The sequence below is a fragment of the Engystomops pustulosus genome, chromosome 2 (assembly GCF_040894005.1).
Source record: "Engystomops pustulosus chromosome 2, aEngPut4.maternal, whole genome shotgun sequence".
Lineage (NCBI taxonomy): Eukaryota > Metazoa > Chordata > Amphibia > Anura > Leptodactylidae > Engystomops > Engystomops pustulosus.
In genome coordinates this window covers 232964378-232990391 of record NC_092412.1, presented here as the reverse complement: position 1 = coordinate 232990391, position 26014 = coordinate 232964378, and the positions used below count along the sequence as shown (strand labels likewise).

The following is a 26014-nucleotide window of genomic DNA, read 5'->3' as shown; positions in this document are numbered from 1 at the left end:
CCTTTTCTGGGCATTTGCATTACAATATAATTGTTTGTTTTTTCCTTACCTAGCAGCCGGACAGAATCCTGTTCTGAGTCCCAGATTTGTTTTGTTTTGCCTTCAAATAAAAAAAAAAACATGTGACTTGTCTGAGCTGGTCCTGTACAGCTCCTCCCTCCCCCACTGATGTCAGCTCACCACATTGTTAGCTCTGTCCCTGTGTGAGTGAAAGAACAGGCGGGAGGAGTTGTACAGGAGTACATAGGTGGGGGCTGTTTGCTGAGGAGTGAGTAGCACAGACAAGTCACATTGTTTGTTTGTTTTTTAATGTAGGCAAACCAAAAAAATCTGGGTCTCAGAACAGGATTGCAAGGTACTGTAAAACATGCATTTGTAGTATAATGTAATTATTTGATGTGTGAAACAAGATGGGGGTTTCTAGATGTGACCTCCTCTAGTTTCATGACTAGTTTCTGACCCCTTTAATCTGTTTGGGTACAATACCCCCACCATTAGGTATTATGATAGGGTCTGGTTCCTGTGGATGCTGGTTTATGATCGAAGAATCCTGGCCTGGTGTAGGGACAACTAGAGTAAAACTACTTTCACTCATAAGTTTGATGTCTCCCTACCTTTATCACCATAATGTTCAATTGGGGTCAAGTGCTTCTTAGACAAATCAGAGGGTCAGTTAGTCCCATGGAAATTGGACCAGTCATGACCAATCATCATTAGGGCAAATGGGTCACGGGAAATAAATTGGCAATTGATATTGAACTACTTTGCATAAATCTGTGTCCCTTTAATTCAGATTGTAATAAGTTTCAAGAACTTCTTAGTTTTGGAAAACCGGGCCATAAAAATATTAACTATTTCTTCATAGGGAGTAAAAAATGTCATAGATCTTTCACTGTTATAGTATAGCAATATTAATATAAATAAAAGTAATAAATTCCAGTCTATCACTAAATTGTTTCATGTTCTTCTTTGTTCCCCCTTACTCTGAATCCTTTGCCTTTCTTAGACTGTTGTGTGGATGTAGGATGTAAGTCATAAAGTTTGCAGTTTTTGCTTATCCAGATTTAATTGGCCTCCCTTGCCACTTCGTGACCTGCCGCCACTTACTCGGCAAAGCCGGTCCCTAAACAATACATTTGCTATCTTATCACAAGGTAAATATGTTTTCCTGCATCATTGAGGAAATGAATGTTTGTGTTTGCTCTTGCAGGTTCTGTGGATACAATAAATCAGTGCACAGTCCCGATGAAAAAAGACTTCACTTTGGAAATGGTCACTGTAAGTAACGTGATTTATAAGTTCCATTTAACAGCGATTATGTGGGAACAATGTATTCGCATTTGTATTCCCTTAGCAGCCTACGACATGTGAACCTAGGTAGTACTGCAGCATTACAGCATACAGCATACGACACCTATTGGTTACTCCTCTTACTGCAGTGCCGCTCCTTACACTTTCTATTAGTGACTTAGCAAAAACTGGATTATTAACTAGTAAATTTCATTCATTTGATATTGTGTCAATATTGAAAAGGAATATAATTTATAATATGTATCAGGACGTCACTATTCTCTTTGAAAATAGGGTTTTACACGCTTTGCATGAGTCTGCTAATACACTTCAAAAACTTGGAACAACTTTTTTAGCCTAGCTGGCTTGGCAACATAAACAGGGTAAGTATAAGACCCTAACAGGGTCACCCATTCATAGCAGGGAGTTGTGGGCAGCAGGACCCAGAGGATGGAGAGAGTCATGCAGTCGTTACTGTCTACATACCCTCTCTCATGCTGCCTGGGAGTCATGTGACCCAAGGGTGGCGTCGGCCTCCAAAGATTAAGAGAATTAGAGAGGAAGAACCTGAAAGTTCTTCATATAAATCAAGTTTTTGTGCAAATGCGTAACCAGCGTACCATTCACGTCACTCGGACTATTCGCTACAGTCCCATATATAGGTCTTGAAGTCCTTCAGTTGGAGTGCAGGCACCCATTCATATAGAGCACTATGAAAAAATGAGACCACCAAAGAGCAGTAGTTGGAAACCCATTTAAATCTCATCCTACTGCAGCAGGTTTTCCACAGGTTGTTGTGTGTGAACCTGGTCTTGATCTTTCTAAGGAATTCTATATATAAGCAACAGCAGACATTCGTCAGATACAGCACAGCGATGTTACAAAAGTCCACAAAATCTTATTTACTGACATTGTGAAAGGAAGGTCCTCACTAAATAAATGTATCTATTCATCTAAAAGAGGATAAATGTCGGATTGCTGTGGGTCCGACCACAAACATTCAACAAAATAGGGCGTTGCAAGTCCTCTGGAGCTGCCTTATAGTGTATAGGCTTGGGACCTCTCGTTGTGATATGGAGTTACTAGTGGATGGACCTTCAGTATTAGACATCCCAAGTTGAAATAATTGAAAATAATCCATAAAATGTACTTCTTTTTTGGTACCTTAGGCAACTGCCTATGCTGCCTCCAATGACCAATAGTTGGTGGTAAAACATATTAGGACAAGCAGATTATAACTCAATATAAGCATGTGTTGTCTTCTGAGACTTGTTGAGACCTCTGATTGAAAATCTGGTAAATAGATGTGTATTGTACAAGATGTACAGCATACTATGGTACTCAGGGAATGTTCCTGTTCCTAATGTCTGATGAGTTTTACATAGATTCCCACTGAGGCCCCCTGCTAATAGTGGCGTCTACTGAATGTATGTAGCAGTTCATACATTTCACTTCATTAAACCGTGACTTATTCATTGGGTCACTATTTTTCCCAGACCGGCTTTTCTCGAATATACATCCCTCCTTTTAGTTACTGTACAATATTAATTTGTTCCTGGACGAACAATATCATTTACAAACATTCTAGTTACTCCATTACTCTACGGACAAACTGATTATTCATTACAGAACCTGTAAAGAAAATTTGAAACATTAATTTAAATAAATCAGATAAGTAAAGAAGATCCTTATATATAGACATTGGAAACACGTGTAAAAGAATTTGAAACTTCCTCAGGATCCTGACCTTTACTGGAGCTACCACCATCTGGTGTCCAATGGTACCTGGCGCATATTGAGGGCAATTTGGAAATACTGACCATAATATAGTGTATGGGCACCTTTTGGCCTCTTGCATGCAACAATATGCATTCTCTATGATATGGAGAAAGGTCCGACCACAACTTTGAAATGTGGCCCAGTCCTCACTAGTTACCACTGAAAATGGCCTTGAAAAAATGGCCTTGAAAAATCAATTTTAAACCCACGCTACCTATAATTCCCAGTATTTTTGCATTGTGCATCCATTGTACCCAGCTTCTGCATTCCATGTATGGCATCCTATATCTGTAATTGACAAACAAATGGCTTTTTTTGTGGAGTGGAACTTTACAGATTTTATGTTGCTGCCGTTTTATTGGAGAGCGGTGGCAGATCTCCGCCTGTTCCGTAGCCATTTGGTACCAATTCCGTGATGAAAATTACTTTCAAATTATGCTGAACTAGCTGAAGATTTTGTGAAGGCCATAAACAGCCATAAAATGTGGATAAATTGTGTCTCCAGTGAACGGGTAAATGACACCAGGAGGCTGATACAGCTGGATGTGTAAAATGTCTTCCTAATTATATTGCGGAGAAGGCAGAAAAGTCCAGATTACCAGATTATGTCATCACATTCTGTCATTCTTTATACACCCTTTATACACCCGAGCTGTGATGCTAGTTTGTAGAATGGTCTTTAAATACTTTAAAAATGGGAAGCTTAGTTACCCTTATTATTCCTAAGACTATGTCATACGCCAATTTTCAGTAACATCTTTGGGGCAAAGAATATTTAATGGATTCTTACCGCAGTTGCAACTGTCAGAGGCACTGAGTAGGTGTTGAATCACAAAGGATGCAAGCAGTGGGACCCACTGTGGTGTGTCTAGTGTTGGCTGGGTATGACCATTGAAGAGCCCCCCACCTTGGGAAACAAGTCGTTATCTGTCTGATTCAAAAAGCAAAAGCCCACCCATCTCACTCCTCTCCCTTTGATTCTCTCCTCCTGACATCCCAAAACTGGTCCCACTACAGGCTCCTGACTCAGTCAGGCAATTTGCCCAGGCTAAGCATGCACATGTGCCACACTGCACAAATTGTTGCTCGGCAGTGAGGCGCCAGGAGGAACGCAAACCCTATAGTGAGTTGCATACGCGCCTCACTGCCTAGGAATACTGTGCGTAGTGTGGCGCATGTGTAGATTGATGCAGGGACTGGGCATGTCCAGCGGAAAATGCTGACTGTGCAGGAGGGAGAATTGCCTGACGCGTTCAGCCAGAAGATGAGCTCGGGGTGGGACTTCAGGAGGTCTTGGGACGTCAGGAAGGGAGAATCAAGGGTAAAAAGGGAGGAGTGCAATGGGCAGGTTTTTGTTTTTTGTATCCGACAGATGTTGATCGGTTTCCCAAGGGTAAGGGGGGGGGGGACCGTTCATCAATAGACAGCCGATGCTCGACACACCAGAAGAGGACACAAGGTAAACTTCAATATAAGTTTCTCTAATAACTAAAAAAGAAAGGATTAATATAAAAATGTTTTTGATTTGGCTTACTATTGTCGCTGTGGACATGGAGTCTCTGAAAAAGGGGGTCCTGGTGTCCACTTCCCTTTAAAGGGGTTTTCGGTTATGGATAATTTTTTGAATATTGTTGCCCAGAAATATTACGGTCTTGATAAAGCATATTTCTCAACATTTAACTCCAAAATTTGGACATTCCACCCAAATACTTGTAAATTGACACATCTCTAAAACCCAAACTTGTTGTGGCTTTGAACCTATAAATTATTTTAGGCCATGTACTGATTCTTTTATTGTTTTTGCTGCACAATAACAGTCGGGATCACACAGTCGTTCAGTTGGTTTTATAAAGTACTACTGACAGCTTACATGATTATGTCACCCCCCGAATTGTACTTTTTATGCTAAGATAAACAAGTATTATTTAGACTGTAAGAATTAGAGGTGTTTGTATAATTTAATAGTTTCCTGGCTGCCTTTGTAGGGCTCAATGACTGCCTCTCACACAATAAGTCTGAAAAGTCAGATTTTTTTTTTCTTCTTCTGTGAAAGCTTAATTCCAAAAACGTCTTCTGGCCATAAAAAGACTTTGGCACAAGAACTGCTTTCTAAGCATCGCTTTATCAAATTTGAAAATCTTATAAAAGAAGTGTTTCCACACTTGTATAACTAGTCGTGTTTGATAAGGTGTTTCTGCTTCAAAGTCATTTACAAAAGCAAGTGTTTTAACACCTGTAATTGGGAACTAAGTACAATTCAGTCTTATACGCGGAGTGAGGATTTCTGCAGACGTTCCATGCTAAAAACAGAAGCACGGAAGATAATTGGCGTTTCCCATAGCAACACCCGAGTGCAAACTGATAGAACATACAGAAGCTGACTTTTACACCTCCATCTGGACTTTGTAAAAAAATATATACGCCGGTCCCCTACTTAAGGACACCCAACTTACAGATGACCCCTAGTTACAGACGGACCTCTCTGTTCACTGTGACCTCTGGTGAAGCTCTTTGGATGTTTCTATAGTCCCAGACTGCAATGATAAGCTGTAATGTGTCTGTAATGAAGCTTTATTGATAATTCTTGGTCCAATTACAGCAAAAAATTTTGAAACTCCAATTGTTACTGGGCCCCAAAAATTTTTTTGTCCGGATCAATTACAACTACAATTAAAAAATATACAGTTTCAACTTACATACAAATTCAACTTAAGAACAAACCTATGGAACCTATCTTGTATGTAACCCGGGGACTGTCTGTATTTACAAATGCAGAATTATCCGAAATCAACCAAATAGCACATTCCTAATTTAGCTAATACAGTAACTGCTAACTTAAGATCAGCGTTTCTAAGATTTAATACTCTTGATCCTATGGAGCCAGTAATTAATCATCCATGCACAAGTTTAATGTCAAGTACCTGAATGCGGCTCAGCTTCCCAGGTTGTACTGTACCACTTGACATATTACTCATAAGCGTGTGGCTAATGTCTATTATTGTATATATTGTTGTTGAGGACTTAAAGTTAACCAATTACCGCAAGTGATTTCACATGAATGACTTTTCTAAGCAAGATATAATAGGAATGAACTTTCTTATATATAATGTATGTTTATTTAATGTAAAGCAAGAATTCTGGGTAAAAAGCTGAGTAAATCCTGGCAGGACTCCAGGGAGAGACAGGAGAGTCCTGATTACTCCACCCATAAACTATGACGTACAGCCTTCTGTATATACATATTAACACAGGGAGAGCTGTCATCACTTACATCCATTTTTCTACAGTTCAGACCTTCTTCAGGCAGTAAATCAACAATAGTCCCTCCCCCAATGCTATGTCTGTTCCACTTTTATTTAAAGTAAATCTACCATCAAAATCCATCATGATAAACGAGGGACACCTACTCATAGATCCAGGTAATGTGGTAATCTTCTTATGTTTGTTATCCATAGTCTCCTTCCTTCTAAAACCAACTTTGAGCCAGAAGAGCCCCTGGGGATGTTACTGTGCAGGAGCGCTTCCCCCTCCCATTGTGAAAGGGAGTCAATCCGTCTCATTTGCATAATTTTAAAAGCTGATCTTAGAAGAAAGGTGACCATGGCTAACAAATATAAGAAGATTGCCACAGTCACAGTGCCTGGATCTATAAGTGTCCCTGGTTTATCATGATGGATTTTGCTGGTAGCTTTCCTTTAAGTTGTATCTTCTATTATACCACAATAAAGACTATAAAAACTATATAAATATTTCTCCTGTCCATAGAGATAATCAATTCCCTCCTCCTCTTCATAAACCGTGCAACAGATTTGGCTCAAGTTGTAAGACAATTGGCTGCAGCAAGAACCAGACTTCACTGATGCTTTATCCTAAAAATAGACACCAGAGAACTATCAGAAGACAACCCAATTTAGAGGCTACTAGGATCTAGTTCTTAAGGTTCGATAACCTGGGTGGGCCCCCAGAAATGTGTTATCAGGTGGACCCAAGGAACCTCAGTCCAACACTGATAACAGGTTTTGACTCGGGTAAACGGGCAGCTCCAAAATGAATGGTGCAAGGGAATTAAATATTTCCCAAAGATTATAGCAAATCACTTAGAATGTCAAGAGAAAGACACCCAATAACAAACTTGTGGGGCTCTTTAATTAAAATGGATGACCCAAAGAGGACAAACCCTTAAAGAGGACCTGTCACCCATAATTTCGGCATTAGGAGCTGCTTACTAAAGTACTAAAGTAAGCAGCTCTTAGTGCTGAAACAAATGCCGCAGTGTTAGAGTGATAGCGGTGACTGCCGCACGTAACAACGCTCCAACCCGCCGCCTCACGAATACATCGGACTTCTTTGCGATCGGTCCGATGATTACACTGTACCCTGCCGCAGTGTTAGATAGCGTTAACGGAGGTTTCCGGTAACGCTATCACTATAACACTGCGGCGTTTGTTTCAGCACTAGGTGCGGCTTACTACAGTAAGCAGCTCCTAGTGCTGAAATTATGGGTGACAGGTCCTCTTTAAACAAGTCTTCCCACATTTCCAACTGGCAAAACATTTTATGGAGTTGGAGTCTTTTACTTCTTCTTCAATATCTTGTTTCCAGATGATGGGACCATCAAGTTCCCAAAGGAGTCAGGAAATAGCAATTTCTTAATGGTGAAGAAACGTTTAGAAGAGCGTAGACCTCCATCCATCCCTGTGTCCTCCTCCTTTAAGCAATTTGCTTGTGCACTTTTCCTATATAATTTAAATGGTAAATTCTCAATCAGTGTTTAATTCCCAGAAGTTTTCTTTCAATATGGATACTTTTTTTTCTTGAGGATATATTATCCCTTCTAAGTCAAGGATGTAGAGTTCACCCTTCAAGGATGGCCGTCAGACTTGTGCTGTTGAATATTTCAGATTTGCAGCTAATTAATGCCGTCTTTAATATCTGAGCCTCTCAAATACTCATTCCCCTGATAAAGAAAGTAGTTATTATGGATTGTCTCACACGAGAGTCGCTGCATTAATTACCCGGACACATCCCGGCTGCTAACGATAGAGCCACCTGTATGGGAGGAAGATGATCTTGAAATAAGCAGTGGTAAGGTCCTTGAGGACCAGACTTGGGAACATACATCATGAGATGTTATGAGGGTGACAGGTGCATCACGCTTTAATATACCCAATTATAACCTGTCTAATAGAAAGTCACAAATCTTCTTCCTAAAGTTATAAAAAATATTAACTTCTAAACAGGTTGACATTATAATTTTTTGAATAACACAGCACAATAATGTCATAGCTATAGCACTGCAGATATAGTAGTCACATCAGGAATACATTTTTTTTTTTTTAAATACTGCCTGCAGATAGGGCACTATGCAGAATGTTCTCAGCTCCTCCTGCTCTATAACATGCTGCCTGTAGATAGGACACTATGTATAATCTGCTCATCTCCTGCTCTATAACATGCCACCTGCAGATAGGACATTTTATAATCTTCTCAGTTCCTTCTGCTCTATAAAATGCCGCCTGCATATAGGACACTATATATAATGTGCTCCTCTTGCTCTATAACATGCCTATAGGACACTACATATTCTCTGCTAAGATGCTCCTGCTCTATAACATGCTGCCTGCACATAGGAAACTATGTACAATCTGCTCGGCTCCTCCTGCTCAGTATAATGCCTCCTGCTTAATACGTAGAAATGGCTTGTCCCTCCTGCTCTATATAATGCTTCTGGGAGATGAAATTGCAGATCACAACTTTGCTTACACATGGAGAAAATATAAGACCCAGATCTCGAGAACCAAATTGCATTGACATCTGAATGTTTGTTCACGTTCCGTGGGCTCACAAACGTCAGTTCCTTGTACCCCAATGCTGTTTCTCATGGAGAATAACAAACCCAATCTGTCCATTCAGTTGACTTGACCCAATGACTAGTTGACTTTTGGACCTCTATATACACATCTGTATTAGTCTCCCATATACACCAATGCTGTCAGGAGCTTTCCTTCTTGGATCTCATCGGCTGCCATTAGCGCTGTCAGATATGTTATTGGGGCGACTCTCCGTTTATTTACATTCTGTGCATTATGTCAGTCTGTCTGACGCAGAGTCAATAAATGCCATCTTTTAAAACAAGCCTTGGCCTTTTCCCATGTGTTACTGCCAATGAAAAAATCACGACTTGTGCTGCAGGCTGCGGCAATATAGAAAATCCCATGACTTCCCATCAAAGACCCGGAGAAGTGTTTCACCTCCTGAGCTGCCCCCGTCTGACTAGCACCTCTTACACTTGGGTAGCCCCGGGGCGGATCACGCTGGTAGAAGGAGAGGAGGGAAATGATTGTGTTTGCACAGAATGAGCTGTAGAACAGAGGGGCTTAACACATGTGCATGTGTTTATTATCTGTTATTCGTGACAGAACCCATTTACGACATGTGCTGCCCCTAATTATCGGTGCGAAGAGATTACGGCCATTGTATCCCGGCTTCACCCACTCCCTGGAGGCGACTCTCAAAGAAATCTCAGCCGCAAAGTGTAAGCTTATTTTCTGCAGCGTAAACTCCTAAAGAACGTGGGTGTCAGGGGGGCACAGTATCTGGCCGGCCGCTTCTTGTGATCTTTTCTATGGGACATTTAATGGAATCATTCACTGCTTTTAATTTGACACACACTTAACGTTTCCCCCATCAGGCGCTCCGGTGGCGAGCAGGCAGAAAGAAAAACCACAGCCTTACCTATTGTAATACCGTATGATGGGAAATATTTCTGCAACATTAACTTGTAAGCCTCGTACAGTAAATGGAGCATTTAGAAGAGTCTTTTATTTATTTTTTTGTTATTTTGGAGGTTTTTCAGTGAACCGGGTTTTAAGCAAATTGCTTTGGTAATGATCAACAATCTGCAGATTGTTTTCATTACAAGAATTACGAGAGTTGACTCCCTCTGCGTTAAGTTTTTCCCAGAGTAATTTAAGATATATGTACAGTATGTGTGTAGGGAAACTTAGATATTATATTTAAAGCTCAAAATGAAAAAAAAAAGTATCGGATAATTTTTTTCCCATAACTCTCTGTTGTGCAGTTGCTCTGTTATGCCTCCTAGAAATCGACAAATGGGAGAAACGTTTGCCCATATCCGATAGCCCATGCTCAATCTAGTACTAGCAGCTCGGATTGGAGGATGTCAGGTTTTGTAGGGACATGTCCCAAACTGATAACACCCAATTGCCAATATAGTCATACATTTCTGGGAGTAATAACAGAGGAACAACAAAATATGGCGATTAAAAGCTTGTTTATTGGAGAGTACAAATAGATAGAAAGAATAAAACAGCATTCCAAGATGTAATGTGAAATGAGCAGTAAATTCACCTTATTCAAGCATAGTGGGGCACATTTACTTCCCCCGTCACCGGAGTTCACCGACAATAATGCACTCTGCCGCGATTCACTAAGATTGTGCGCCCGATATCCTGCATGTGTCGCTTCCCCGCTCAGATCTGACAGAGTTCACCTTCTTCTTCCTGGTGCATGTAAGTACTTGGGCTTGCGACACAATTTGAAAGTCAAATCCTGCGCTCTGTCCGAATCAGTCCGATCATCCGATGGCACGCCTTCTAAATTGTATCGCATGGAAGCCAGCGCAACGCCAAAAAAAACGATTGCGTGCATCAAAATCCCGGTGCAGACACTTGTTTAATACCTGTGCAAGACTTGTATCACCTGGAAAACCTTGCACAGTCCGATGAGAGTGACCAGCACGACCCTTAGTAAATGAGCCCCAGTGTGTATGAACCAGCTCATATTAAAGGTTTAAGTCACAATCCAATTGGTCAGAAGTGAACTCACATAATCAAACATATAAGAGTGGTTGTATCTTAGGTTGTCAGTTTGCACTTGTGTTTTTTTTTTTTACTTTTGAGCAGTTCTGCTCTCTGATTTACCCCAGGGCTGATTTCCTTTAGCTAAATCGTGCAAATCAGGCTATTTGTGCAATTTTTTGGGGCAACCTATACAGAACAGTATCCTATGCCTGATGGGGACCAGAGTCTATTTGCACATCTCTTTACAGCTTTTTAGGTAGTTGGTGTAATCAGTAACATATCATGTGCCAACATCTGCCGCAGTTTAAAGATGAATTGGTCACAAAGTAGGAAAACAGTTCGCCACGGGCTGCAGAGAAATTGACAAAAATGTGCAAAAAAAAAAAGAAAAACAAAAAGAAAAAAAAAGACAAAGAAAAAGATACATCTGCCCATAAAGTGAAAAAATAAGATACATAAAACATGATCCAACTGTCATATGGTATCATTACAAAGTGAACAATGGCATGTTATATTAAAGGGGTTTTCCCACAAACTAAAGTTAGGCCCACGTGATAGGGCCTAACTTGCTGATCAGTAGGGGTCTCAGTGCTAAGACCCCAACAGATCACGAAAACGAGGGGTCAGTCGGACCCATCACTGCTCCGTCAGACTAATGGAGCAGACAGACACACATGACCGTTCTGCTCCAATAATCTCTATGGAGCTGATGGAGATCGGTGAGTGCGGTGATCCATCAGCTCCATAGAGATTAATGGAGCAGAATGATCATGCATGGCCGTCTGCTCCAGTAGTCTGACAGACCCCTCGTTCTCAAGATCTGTAGAGGTCTCAGCACTGAGACCCCCACTGATCAGCAAGTTAGGCCCTATAACGTGGGAAATCTCTTTAAGCATTAGTAAAACATAATCATATTAAAAACTAACCTAACCCGTACTCAGCAATCTCTGTCAGCTCCATAGAGATGAACGGGGCATCCCGACCATGCGCGACCCACTGGGGTACATCAGACCCCCGTTGTAATGAACTGTGTAAATCCCCTCACTGAGACCCCCACCGATCAGCAAGTTAGGCCCTATCCTTCACAGGATAAACAGGAAATTATCTGTCAAACAAACTTATGGCCAACAGTTATTGAGAGCATATGACCAAGTTAAGAATTGACCCTCCAGACCATTAAGGTAATCTAGACCACCAGGGATATTAAATATCAATTAATAAGTTAATGGCGATATTAGATATAACTCACCAGGACACTATAGAGCACCAGGGATTTTAGATATAAATTCAGTGTAGACCCTTGTACATATTATAGATCATCTACCTATCTATCATATATCTATCTATCTATCTATCTATCCCATATCTATCTATCTATCTATCTATCTATCTATCTATCATCTATCTATCTATCTATCTAAAAATCCAAAAATAGGCAGCACTCCAAGGTAATTCAAAGTTCAAAGGTGAAGTTTATTCCAATGTGACGTTTCGGTGGTGCCTCCCACCTTTCTCAAGCACGCTCACTGCTCATTTGCTGCTTTTGGATTTAGATATAAATCACCAGGACACTATAGAGCACCAGGGATTTTAGATATAAATTCAGTGTAGACCCTTGTACATATTATAGATCATCTACCTATCTATCATATATCTATCTATCTATCTATCTATCTATCTATCTATCTATCTATCTATCTATCTATCTATCATCTATATATCTATCTATCTATCTATCTATCTATCTATCTATCTATTATCTATCTATCATCTATATATCTATCTATTATCTATCTATCTATTTATCTATCTATCTATTTATATATGTGTATCTATAGATGATAGATAGATAGATAGATAGATAGATAGATATGAGATACATAGATAGATATGAGATAGATAGATAGATAGACAGATAGATAATAGATAGATAGATAATGATAGATAGATAGATAGATAGATAGATAGATAGATAGATAGATAGATAGATATGAGATAGATAGATAGATAGATAGATAAATAGATATGAGATAGATAGATAATGATAGATAGATAGATAGATAGATAGATAGATAGATAGATAGATAGGAGATAGATAGATAGACAGATAGATGATAGATAGACAGATAGATGATAGATAGATAGATAGATAGATAGATAGATAGATAGATAGATAGATAGATAGATAGATAGATATGAGATAGATGATAGATAGATGATAGATAGATAGATAGATAGATAGATAGATAGATAGATAGATGATATGTAGATAGATAGATAGATAGATATGATAGATAGATGATAGATAGATAGATAGATAGATAGATAGATAGATAGATAGATGATAGATAGACAGATAGATGATAGATAGAGGCTAATCCTGGATTGTTTTATTATTACAGTTTTTCAGACTATTTTTAAGACTTTCAGTACAATACAAAGTTACTTATCATGTCCCTGGATAAAACAGATATTATATTGTGTATATAATGCCAAAGGAAGAACGTCCCATAGAAGTACATAAGGATCTTGATGGATTTGTATAGTACATGGATTCGGCGCTCCGCCATCATGCAGGATCATTACTTTTTCCTCTTTATCGTCCTGCGTTCGCTACTTTACATAAGCATAAAGAAAGCTCCTTTTGCAAGTGAAGGACAAATCTTGCAATGGATGTTGTTCGCCATCTGGGGAGTTAGGACTGGGGGCTCAAAGCTCTGAATGATCATTACCAGGCAGTTTATGGTTTCGCCAGAGGCGATGTTTACATTGGCCTTAATTGTGTTTGTTAATTGTATTGTTTTTACAGGCAGCGAGTTCTCGCACCTTCATACAATGGAACAATTCATCAGCGTTCCGAGGCGTTCCAGCGTAACACCCCGACCCCTAACAAAGAGCTCTGTTTATGCCCAGTCCCCCACAAACAACATGACCCAGTCTTCATAGGAAAAGCAACTATTTCCTTCTCTATAACCAGTCTGGGGATAAGTCATAGTGGCCCGAAAATTAATTTGTCATTTAACACGTTACAAATCCAGCTCAAGCAATCTCTAAACCCTTCTGCTGAATTAAAGCGTATTTCCGTAAAAAACAGCCGCCGCCATTTATTATAAGAAAATTCATTAAACTTGCTGAGTATTAGGAGAAACCAATGTGCCATTATTTATGTGCTAAACAGAAGGAACGGCTCCGGCATAACCTTCGATTTCCTCTTTCAAATAAATAGACTGGAGAAAGAATGATGGTAGATAAAAGGAGGACGGAAGGAGGAAAGAACAGAATACTACAGGATCGGAAGCGGGAGATTGGAAGAAGATACATTGATTCTAAATGGAATTGTCATTGTATCTAGTAAATGAATGAGTTTACAGCATTTCTTATATAAATCTAATATAAGCATTAGATTGTAGTCAGGGGTGGAGTAAGACCACCTTGGGCTCTGGGTTGTATCAATATTATAGCCCCTACAAGTCACATAATATGGTACTAGCATCAGCTTCTTGGGGAATGGAGGATACGTCCCTTTTGCTGCTTTCAATTTGTGGTTTTAGGACCTTTGGAGGACCTTCAATGGTCCTGAAAAGGCTCTTGTGTACATGTGTATTGAGAGGGACAGATGTAAAAGGATGTCATGTGTACAGGCCCTTCTGTGTATACAATTTGGTGGGTGGTTTGGGTGGCCATGAGCCCCCTAGAAGGCTTGGTCCCTGGTCTACAACCCGAAATTACCTAAATTATAATCCACTTCTCATTGTAGTGTCAATGTGGGTCCTTTGCAGTTAAGTCTAAATCTTCTTGTAGAGATTTGGTGAAAATCTGGTGATAATTTGGTGATAATTGAGCCACTTGAGATATTAGACCTTCATTTCTAAGATGCTCTAGACCACCAGGGATTTTAGATCAAAGTAACAAACTAACTCCAGACCTTTAGCAATATTAGGTATTAAACCCTTAATCACTTTCCACCACATGGAATATTAGATATTAATATGCTAAGAGACTGTAGCCCACCAGGGATTTTAGGTATAAATGACAAGAGAGTCATAACCCATTAAATTCTAAGTTACTCTGGACCACCAGGTATATTAGATATCAAACAAACAAGTCTTTGTAGACCACAAAAGGTACTAGGCTAGATAGGGGCTAGTATCTATTGTGGTCATTTGTTTGATAATTCCAGATCACCAGGGTTATTAGGTACTGAACCCTAAATCACTTTCCACCACCAGACATATTAGATATCAAACAATAAGTCAGTGTAGACCACATGTGATACTTGGTGTTAATGACTAAGCTGCTTTCCAAGAAGATTTTAGATATTCATAGCTAGCACACTCTAGCCCACCATGGATTTTAGTTGTAAGTGACTAAGTCACTTTAGACCACCAGGGATATAAGGTATTAAATCCTTTGTCACTATAGACCACTAGGCATATTAGATATCAATCAATAAGTTAACACAGACCAACAGAGATATATTAAACTAAGCCACTGTAAACCATTGGGGATTCTAGATATTAATCTCTTGGACACTCTAGACCACCAGGGATATAAGTACTCAACCAATATTTCATAGACAACCAGGATAAATCAATAAGCCACTGTAGACCACAAGGTATACTACATATGAATGATTTGGACACTGGATTACCCGGGCAATAGCTATTAATAGTCATGAAGAGAGTCCGGCTGAGTCACATGAACATTGTCACTCCACGAGGATGGGGCTTTGTCCAGCTCAGGACAGAGAGGGTCCAATCTTGATACATTGTGGGTCATTTACTAAGGGTCCACGGAGCGCATTTTTGTCGGGTTTCCCGACGATTTCCGTTTTGCGCCGCATCACGCCGGGGATTGTGTCGGACTGGTGTGGCGGGTCGTCAGACAACCCAACGGATTCGGACTACGCGTGTAACATTTAGGATTGTGTCGTAAGATCAGCACTTACAAGCACTGGGAAGAAGAAGGTGAACTTCGGCGGACCTCAGCGGAGAAGCAACGGATGCACGAAATTAGACGCACAAGCTTCCTGAATCGCGCCGGACTTCATCCTCGTCAAACCGTCCGAATCGGGGATCGCGACAGGACCAGGTAAGTAAATTTGCCCCATTGAGTACCATTGGAGGTGCTATATGGTGCCCAATTGTTGTAATTCTCTCCATTTCGGAAACGCTCTACCACATCGGGGGGCACATAGCAGAAAATAATTCCAGGAAAATGCATGGAATATTATGATTTCTCAAATATTGTTTTTTCTTTTCCCCTTATCAGTAAAGTTTCCTGGACTCAGGACGTACGTAGACCCTCACACCTATGAAGACCCCAGCCAAGCGGTGCATGAATTTGCTAAGGAGCTGGACTCTACGTGTATCTCCATAGACACAGTCATAGGAGCGGGTAAGAAACTAAATTCCATATGAAGTAAATAAGTAAAAAAAAAATAAATGTATTATTTACGCTAATGTTACATGTAATAGACGTGTAGTGAGCAGTGGGGACCACTACATATAATAAGCGAGTAGGAAGGCGCCTTCTGACCCTGGCATGTATGGCGGATACATCTGCTGTCAGGTGTAAAGTATTGCTTTGATATTGGCCATTAGGCTTTATGAGAAGCCAATAATAACCCTCATTATAAACACTGCATATATACACCTGGGTAAGCACGCCATTTTTTTATATCAGGCTTATTACATTTTGGTCTTTGTGGCCCTTTAAAATGTGGCTGGCAAATCACACAGGGAATTGTATTCTATCAATACATCCAGCAGGCCCGGCTACAAAACGCGCCGGTACCAGCTTTTATTATAATCCAATCTATGTCGCTTTGATTATTTGTAGGTCTGGTCCTTTAAAAAAGTCCATACCTGGTCGCACAGGCACGGAGAACATATTTATTACTATGTATTTCTTACTTGGGGAATTGGATCTGGAAATGCTTTCAATAAAAGCACAAGTTCTGCATTGATTTTAATACCTCCTAGTTATTTTTTTATTAGCCAATAATAGTATAGTGTGTGTAGAAAATATACCATAAAATATTAATGCCCAGCAGTTTGTGCCGCGCTGTTGATGAATTCTGTGACAGGAAGACGAAAATCAGCAGATACACCTATATAGTGGTGCCGGCTTTGTTACTTAATGTTACCAGCTTTTACCCCATTAAACGACCAACCTCCTCAGGTATAAAATGTCCATTCCTGAATTTCCTCATTTATGATAAAACCTGTCTGTTAACCTATAAAAAAAATCTCCTTTAAAGTCAAATGAGATGAAAAGAGTCATATTTTGCCTGAGATGAGTCATTTTTAGAGGCTGCAGGGGGAGTGTCACTTCAGATACCCTTCTCTTGATCTCTATAGCAGCTAAAACCAAAGTTAAAGACATAGCTGGGCATTTGGGCAGATAAAGATCCAATTCCCTCCTATTTTGGCAACTGTCTTTATCTGAAATTCTGCAATTCTTTATCAAGCCTGATGAATTCTGAAAGATAAGGTTCTTTGCAGTTGGACTATTTAGGCATAGTAAGATAAGATAATGGGGCACATTTACCATGGACCAGGCACCAGTTTTCAAATTCTTTGCAAATTCTTTCTTGTTCAAACTTCTTGCACTTATATTTAAGAAGTGTCTGCGCCTCCTATGGGTCGCACACGACCCTTTTATGTCACGGCTGCTCTATAACATTTCTGCACTGAAAAGGGCGTTCCGGAGCTCAGTTGGACCGTGCACCAGATTTAACATGCAAAGTCCGACAGAACTATTTTGCACGCCCCATGTTAAAGGTGCATGAAAAAAGTTGGTGCACTATGTTGGAGCAGTGCAGGGGGCACCAGATCTATGATAAACGGGCTCCACAATTCCGGTGCCCTGTGCACACTACACAGGTAAACTGCACTTTATTTATAGTAAATGTGCCCCAATACATTTACCTTTAGTAATGGGTCACATCACAAACGTTCTCTCAATGTCGGCTACATCTGACCAACTCCGCTCTACTACATCTACAGATCCATTCCCACACACTGTGCAGCGCCGAGGCTACAATACAACAGATATTTATTCCTGTAATGTTTTCCGATCACCCAGGGCTGTTTTCCAGTTATATCTAATTAGAAATGACAGGAAGACAAGAGTCATTCAGTTATTAGTCTGTAAATGGCCAAATGAAATAACCGCATGCTATTCTGTCTGCTGCAGGGCGGATCACTTACATTTAAAGATTAACCATTTTCAGAAGGTTTCCATAGTTTTTTGTGAATCAGATTCACTTTAGAGGAAATCTATCATTAAAATCCACCATGATAAACCAGGGACATTTACTCATAGATCCAGGCAATCTTATATCTTAAACCAGGCAATAGTAATGTGTTATCCATGGCCTCTTTCCTTCTAAAATCAACTTTTAAAATTATGCTAATGAGGCTGAATGGCTCTGGAATGCATTTCTAGAGCCCCTTCATTCCGTAGATTCACAGGCTGGGGTGGTTATCAGAGCCCTTCCATGCTGCAGGCTGTTACACTGTACAAGAGCAGAGGGAGGGAAAAGAGCTGCGAGTGCAGGGGAAGGGTAAGACAGCCTGTAAATCTGCAGCATGGAGGGGCTCTAGTGATTAGCATAATTTTAAAAGTTGATTTTAGAAGGAAGGTAATGGATAACAAATATAAGAAGATTACCACAGTCTCTGTGTCTGGATCTGTGAGTAAGTGTCCCTGATTTATCCATGCTTGATTTGGATGGGAGTACAGGCGGTCCCCTACTTAAGGACACCCGACTTACAGACAACACTAGTTTAAGACGGACCCCTCTGACCTATGTGACCTCTGGTGAAGCACTGTGAATGCTTTACTGTAGTCCCTCAGCTGTAAAGTGTCTGTAATGAAGCTTTATTGCTAATCATTGGTCCAATCACAGCAAAAATTGTTGAAACTCCAATTGTCACTGGGGCAAAAAAAAATTTTGGCTGGAGCCACAATTCTAAAATATACAGTACAAACCTATGGAATCAAACTTGTATGTGACCCGGGGACTGCCTGTATTGTACAATAACAGATCTCACAGGTATTGGTAGGAATCACATCTCCCTATGCCATCATTTATTGTAAGTGGTGGTATGAGGAATAAAGAATAATATCATGCAGTAATTATCATTACACTATGGGGCTTATCTACTAATGCTCCGCGGGCGCACATCGACTTTCCGGCATTTTAGGGTTTTGCGCGGCTGTGTCAGGTATTTAACAGGGGATTAAATCAGGGGGCGGGCCGTTGGACGATCCGACTGATTTGGACTGAGCGAGGGATTTAACTTTCAAACTGTGTCTGTGAACTCCTCGGACCCGGTAAGTAAATGTGCCCCAATATTTACAGAATGGACTGTGTACTTCTCCTATCTGATATGCAGTCCAATCTTTTCATGCTTTCAAAAATATTGAGTAAAAATAGAATTTTTTAATTCAATAAAGATGACAGCGAAGTTGACGACTTTTTGTCTATTTTGCGGCAGGAGAATTCGGAGAAGTGTGCAGCGGCCGGCTGAAGCTTCCATCTAAGAAAGAAATCAGTGTGGCCATAAAAACCTTAAAAGTTGGATACACAGAAAAGCAGAGGAGGGATTTCTTGAGTGAAGCCAGTATCATGGGACAGTTCGAGCATCCTAATATCATACGGCTGGAAGGAGTAGTCACAAAAAGTAAGTCCTGATAGGGGGTGACAACTATTACACAATAATGGCCTAATGTACTTGGAGATGATTTGCATGTAGGGTATTCACTCAGAACTTGGAGGTAAGTGTCCCCTCTGTTGTCTACAGTCACTTTCCAACACCTCTTGCTCAGGGTTATTTGAGAATGCTCCAAAGGCTTCTATAAATTGAGCAAAAGGTGGTGTACCGAGCCCATACAGACACAGATTTTATCTACATAATCATGATCTAGGACAGTTATGTTCTTAGTAGCAGCAGGACTGTGTAAAGCTGTTAGATCAAAAACTGAACTTCACCGCCCTCCCCTCTATTCTGAGTTAAAGCTTTAAAACTGTACAGGTTTATATTATAGCGGGGGGGCTTGTGCAGTAGCTCAGTGCAGAGAGCCAAGGGAATGCATAGGCATGCATGCTGAGACATTCCCTTTAAAAACAATTGCATTTCTTAGTATCTATGTATTTATAGTATTGTTATTTATTATAATGTGGTGGTAAATGTGTGTAGAATAATATATATGTAAATCTTTCTAGGTAAGCCGGTTATGATTGTGACTGAATACATGGAGAATGGCTCTCTGGACAGCTTCCTCCGGGTAAGTAGATATATTCATATTCATTATACATTGTCTGTATTTTGCATATTTGTATGGTCTTTTCTACCTATTGCTTTATTCTAGCAATGGTATACTCATGACACGACAGGATGCCCATTGGCACCATTATGTATCCCCCTACTCCAGTGCCCAATGCCAGGATTGTCATTACTCTATGTGTTACTATACTGTAGATGTGTAGGCTGTGTTCTGTGTAATATGATATGATTATAAGTCCAACAGTCGGGTTGATCTTAAAATTAGCTAAATTCTATTTATTGAATTTGTTTTTTCATTCTAAATCATTTTGGGATTGAGACTGGGGGGACACAATTCTCCCTTAGCTGTCCTATACCACATTACACTGCTGCACAGTCCTTCCCCAATCTGAGCCTACAGCAGTCGGAGAGGACATGAGGAACTGTTCAATGCAGAGAGCTAGAAGCACAGCAGTGTCAGGACTTTTTCTGAGCTTTCCTGTTCTTACAGAGAAGCTTACATACTGGAACATGAATGTAGACTATAGATAGATTGGGAAATGTTTTGTGAACATAGCCAAACATAATGGATGGAGCTGTGTGGACCCAAACTCTAAGATCGGACGCAAGGTCTGGGTGTGTCCTGTGAGACTCATACATATTGCCGAATTGGCGGCCAAACAGCCAACCAGGCAGATTGGTGTTCTACCCAACTGGCCATGGCTATGATTTGCCAGGGTGACATCTCAGACCAACCATAGCCAAGGCTAGTTGGCCAAGGGCGTCAATTTGCCTAGTTGACTGTTCCACCGCAAATCTGGCAATATGTCCGGGTCGCACCAGACATACCCGAACCCCCACTCATCACTATACATGGATATATTGAATTACTTTTTTGTTATGTTCCAGACTATTAACTTTTTGCTTTCTGGCTCCTTATATTACTAGGATAAGTAACCGGTAGTTAATAGTTGGGGGTGTGAAATTTGGCACCCCTGAGGCTCAGCTGTCAGAGCCAATAAAATTAAGCTCCCTGCTTGATATACAATGGGCAATGGAACTAATCATTTGGCAATTTTTTAAAATATATCAGTAGCCAGGGGTATAGGTGAAGACTCATGACTTTTGCTTGTATAGATAATAAATAGCAAATTCGGAAAAAAACACTGAAAATGAAGGGAATATTGTGAATAATTGTGTTTTATACATGCACCTCCCAACTCATTTGGATGTATAAATTATTTCTATATGTAAACAGGGCCGGTTCTAGACAAAGTGGGGCCCTGGGCAAAACTAAAAGTGGGGCCCAAAATAAAACTATTTTATGACCAGTCACAGTCAGCAAGAGGCTCCTTTATTATGGTAAAATAAACTGTAATTTTGGAGAATTTTATAGGAGATAGAAGATGGGGAGAATGATGGACAGCACGGTGGTTCAGTGGTTAGTACTACAGCCTTGCAGCGCTGGTCAACATCTGCAAAGAGTTTGTATGTTCTCTCTGTGTCTGCATGGGCTTTCTCCGGTTCCTCCGGTTTCCTCCCACACTCCAAAAAAATTACTGGTAGGTGGATTAGACTGTGAGGCCCATTGGGGACAGGGACCGATATTTTCTGAAAGCAGACATTTGCCCCATTTTCAAAATTGCATTAAAGAGTTTATAGACAGCGGCGCCTTCATGCAATTTTGATTCAAACTGAAACATTTTATAAAAAATACTTATAATTTGACTTTGATGGCAAAAAATGTGCTCCAAGCAGAAAATATTTCCCTTCACATCCTAAATGTAATAGACGGACACGTGTAGAGGTCACAAATGTCCCACATTGATATGTTCACATAAATAAATCCACATAATATCAGTAACACTGTAATAACTAGATATCTGCGTGTCAGCTACAAATTGTAAGACAGTCACAACCTGCAAAATATAGAAATAAAACAGAATAAAAACTAAATGCGCCATAAAACCTATAGAATAGGAAGCAGACATCCAGGCGATGCATCTGGCAATTAACATTCAAAATTTCCTCTAAAATCTGTACAAATCCAGATCCTTATATAAAGAAAATACTTTCCTAAACCAGTGAGATGTGAGGAGATGATACAGACCCCAGATGTGTATAGTCACCAAAATATGCAGGAAAGGGAACGTCACACCCACAGGGGACACCAAACTACGTGAGCGTCACCCAGATCCATCATTGTCTGCTCCTTACACAATGGTGACCCATAATAACTATATATCCATAACCCAAGCTACTGACATAATACAAGTCACTTATAGATGTGACCATTGTATTATCCCCACAATAACAGAGCCCTCCGCGCTTCATAGGACTGAGAGGAGAACCTTATAACATGGGGGTAAGTAATGGGGATTGGGGGGAATAATAACTATATATCCATAACCCAAGCTAATGACATAATACAAGTCACTTATAGATGTGACCATTGTATTATCTGCACAATAACAGAGCCCTCCGCGCTTCATAGGAATGAGAGGGAGAACCTTATAACATGGGGGTAAGTAATGGGGGATGGGGGAATAATAACTATATATCCATAACCCAAGCTAATGACATAATACAAGTCACTTATAGATGTGACCATTGTATCAGCCGCACAATAACAGAGCCCTCCGCGCTTCATAGGACTGAGAGGAGAACCTTATAACATGGGGGTAAGTAATGGGGGATGGGGGGAATAATAACTATATATCCATAACCCAAGCTAATGACATAATACAAGTCACTTATAGATGTGACCATTGTATTATCTGCACAATAACAGAGCCCTCCGCGCTTCATAGGAATGAGAGGGAGAACCTTATAACATGGGGGTAAGTAATGGAGGATGGGGGGGATAATAACTATATATCCATAACCCAAGCTAATGACATAATACAAGTCACTTATAGATGTGACCATTGTAATATCTGCACAATAACAGAGCCCTCCGCGCTTCATAGGAATGAGAGGGAGAACCTTATAACATGGGGGTAAGTAATGGAGGATGGGGGGGATAATAACTATATATCCATAACCCAAGCTACTGACATAATACAAGTCACTTATAGATGTGACCATTGTATTATCCGCACAATAACAGAGCCCTCCGCGCTTCATAGGAATGAGAGGAGACCCTTATAACATGGGGGTAAGTAATGGAGGATGGGGGAATAATAACTATATATCCATAACCCAAGCTAATGACATAATACAAGTCACTTATAGATGTGACCATTGTATTATCTGCACAATAACATAGCCCTCCGCGCTTCATAGGACTGAGAGGGAGAACCTTATAACATGGGGGTAAGTAATGGGGGATGGGGGGAATAATAACTATATATCCATAACCCAAGCTAATGACATAATACAAGTCACTTATAGATGTGACCATTGTATTATCCGCACAATAACAGGACCCTCCGCGCTTCATAGGAATGAGAGGAGAACCTTATAACATGGGGGTAAGTAATGGAGGATGGGGGGAATAATAACTATATATCCATAACCCAAGCTAATGACATAATACAAGTCACTTATAGATGTGACCATTGTATTATCTGCACAATAACAGAACCCTCCGCACTTCATAGGAATGAGAGGGGGAACCTTATAACATGGGGGTAAGTAATGGGGGATGGGGGGGGGGGAATAATAACTATATATCCATAACCCAAGCTAATGACATAATACAAGTCACTTATAGATGTGACCATTGTATTATCCGCACAATAACAGAGCCCTCCGCGCTTCATAGGAATGAGAGGAGAACCTTATAACATGGGGGTAAGTAATGGGGGATGGGGGAATAATAACTATATATCCATAACCCAAGCTAATGACATAATACAAGTCACTTATAGATGTGACCATTGTATTATCTGCACAATAACAGAGCCCTCCGCGCTTCATAGGAATGAGAGGAGAACCTTATAACATGGGGGTAAGTAATGGGGGATGGGGGAATAATAACTATATATCCATAACCCAAGCTAATGACACAATACAAGTCACTTATAGATGTGACCATTGTATTATCCGCATAATAACAGAGCCCTCCGCACTTCATAGGAATGAGAGGAGAACCTTATAACATGGGGGTAAGTAATGGAGGATGGGGGGGAATAATAACTATATATCCATAACCCAAGCTAATGACACAATACAAGTCACTTATAGATGTGACCATTGTAATATCTGCACAATAACAGAGCCCTCCGCGCTTCATAGGAATGAGAGGGAGAACCTTATAACATGGGGGTAAGTAATGGGGGATGGGGGGAATAATAACTATATATCCATAACCCGAGCTAATGACATAATACAAGTCACTTATAGATGTGACCATTGTATTATCCGCACAATAACAGAGCCCTCCGCGCTTCATAGGAATGAGAGGAGAACCTTATAACATGGGGGTAAGTAATGGAGGATGGGGGGGAATAATAACTATATATCCATAACCCAAGCTACTGACATAATACAAGTCACTTATAGATGTGACCATTGTATCAGCCGCACAATAACAGAGCCCTCCGCGCTTCATAGGACTGAGAGGGAGAACCTTATAACATGGGGGTAAGTAATGGAGGATGGGGGGAATAATAACTATATATCCATAACCCAAGCTAATGACATAATACAAGTCACTTATAGATGTGACCATTGTATTATCTGCACAATAACAGAGCCCTCCGCGCTTCATAGGAATGAGAGGAGAACCTTATAACATGGGGGTAAGTAATGGGGGATGGGGGAATAATAACTATATATCCATAACCCAAGCTAATGACACAATACAAGTCACTTATAGATGTGACCATTGTAATATCTGCACAATAACAGAGCCCTCCGCGCTTCATAGGAATGAGAGGGAGAACCTTATAACATGGGGGTAAGTAATGGGGGATGGGGGGAATAATAACTATATATCCATAACCCGAGCTAATGACATAATACAAGTCACTTATAGATGTGACCATTGTATTATCCGCACAATAACAGAGCACTCCGCGCTTCATAGGAATGAGAGGAGAACCTTATAACATGGGGGTAAGTAATGGGGATTGGGGGGAATAATAACTATATATCCATAGCCCAAGCTAATGACATAATACAAGTCACTTATAGATGTGACCATTGTATTATCTGCACAATAACAGGACCCTCCGCGCTTCATAGGAATGAGAGGAGAACCTTATAACATGGGGGTAAGTAATGGGGGATGGGGGGAATAATAACTATATATCCATAACCCAAGCTAATGACATAATACAAGTCACTTATAGATGTGACCATTGTATTATCTGCACAATAACAGATCCCTCCGCGCTTCATAGGAATGAGAGGGAGAACCTTATAACATGGGGGTAAGTAATGGGGGATGGGGGGAATAATAACTATATATCCATAACCCAAGCTAATGACATAATACAAGTCACTTATAGATGTGACCATTGTATTATCTGCACAATAACATAGCCCTCCGCGCTTCATAGGAATGAGAGGAGAACCTTATAACATGGGGGTAAGTAATGGAGGATGGGGGGGAATAATAACTATATATCCATAACCCAAGCTAATAACATAATACAAGTCACTTATAGATGTGACCATTGTATTATCTGCACAATAACAGGACCCTCCCCGCTTCATAGGAATGAGAGGGAGAACCTTATAACATGGGGGTAAGTAATGGGGGATGGGGGAATAATAACTATATATCCATAACCCAAGCTAATGACACAATACAAGTCACTTATAGATGTGACCATTGTATTATCTGCACAATAACAGAGCCCTCCGCGCTTCATAGGAATGAGAGGAGAACCTTATAAC

General features: G+C 40.3%; 1 protein-coding gene across 2 annotated transcripts in view; it reads left to right on the top strand.

Moving 5' to 3' along the window:
- EPHA3 (EPH receptor A3) overlaps positions 1 to 26014 on the top strand; it is a 285857-nt gene that overhangs the window by 232141 nt on the left and 27702 nt on the right. For both annotated transcript variants that reach the window (XM_072138525.1, XM_072138524.1), the window contains exons 9-12: positions 1211 to 1278; positions 16164 to 16289; positions 19400 to 19585; positions 20128 to 20189. In XM_072138525.1, coding sequence (XP_071994626.1) covers positions 1211 to 1278; positions 16164 to 16289; positions 19400 to 19585; positions 20128 to 20189 — 442 coding nt within the window. The remainder of the gene's footprint in view (positions 1 to 1210; positions 1279 to 16163; positions 16290 to 19399; positions 19586 to 20127; positions 20190 to 26014) is intronic.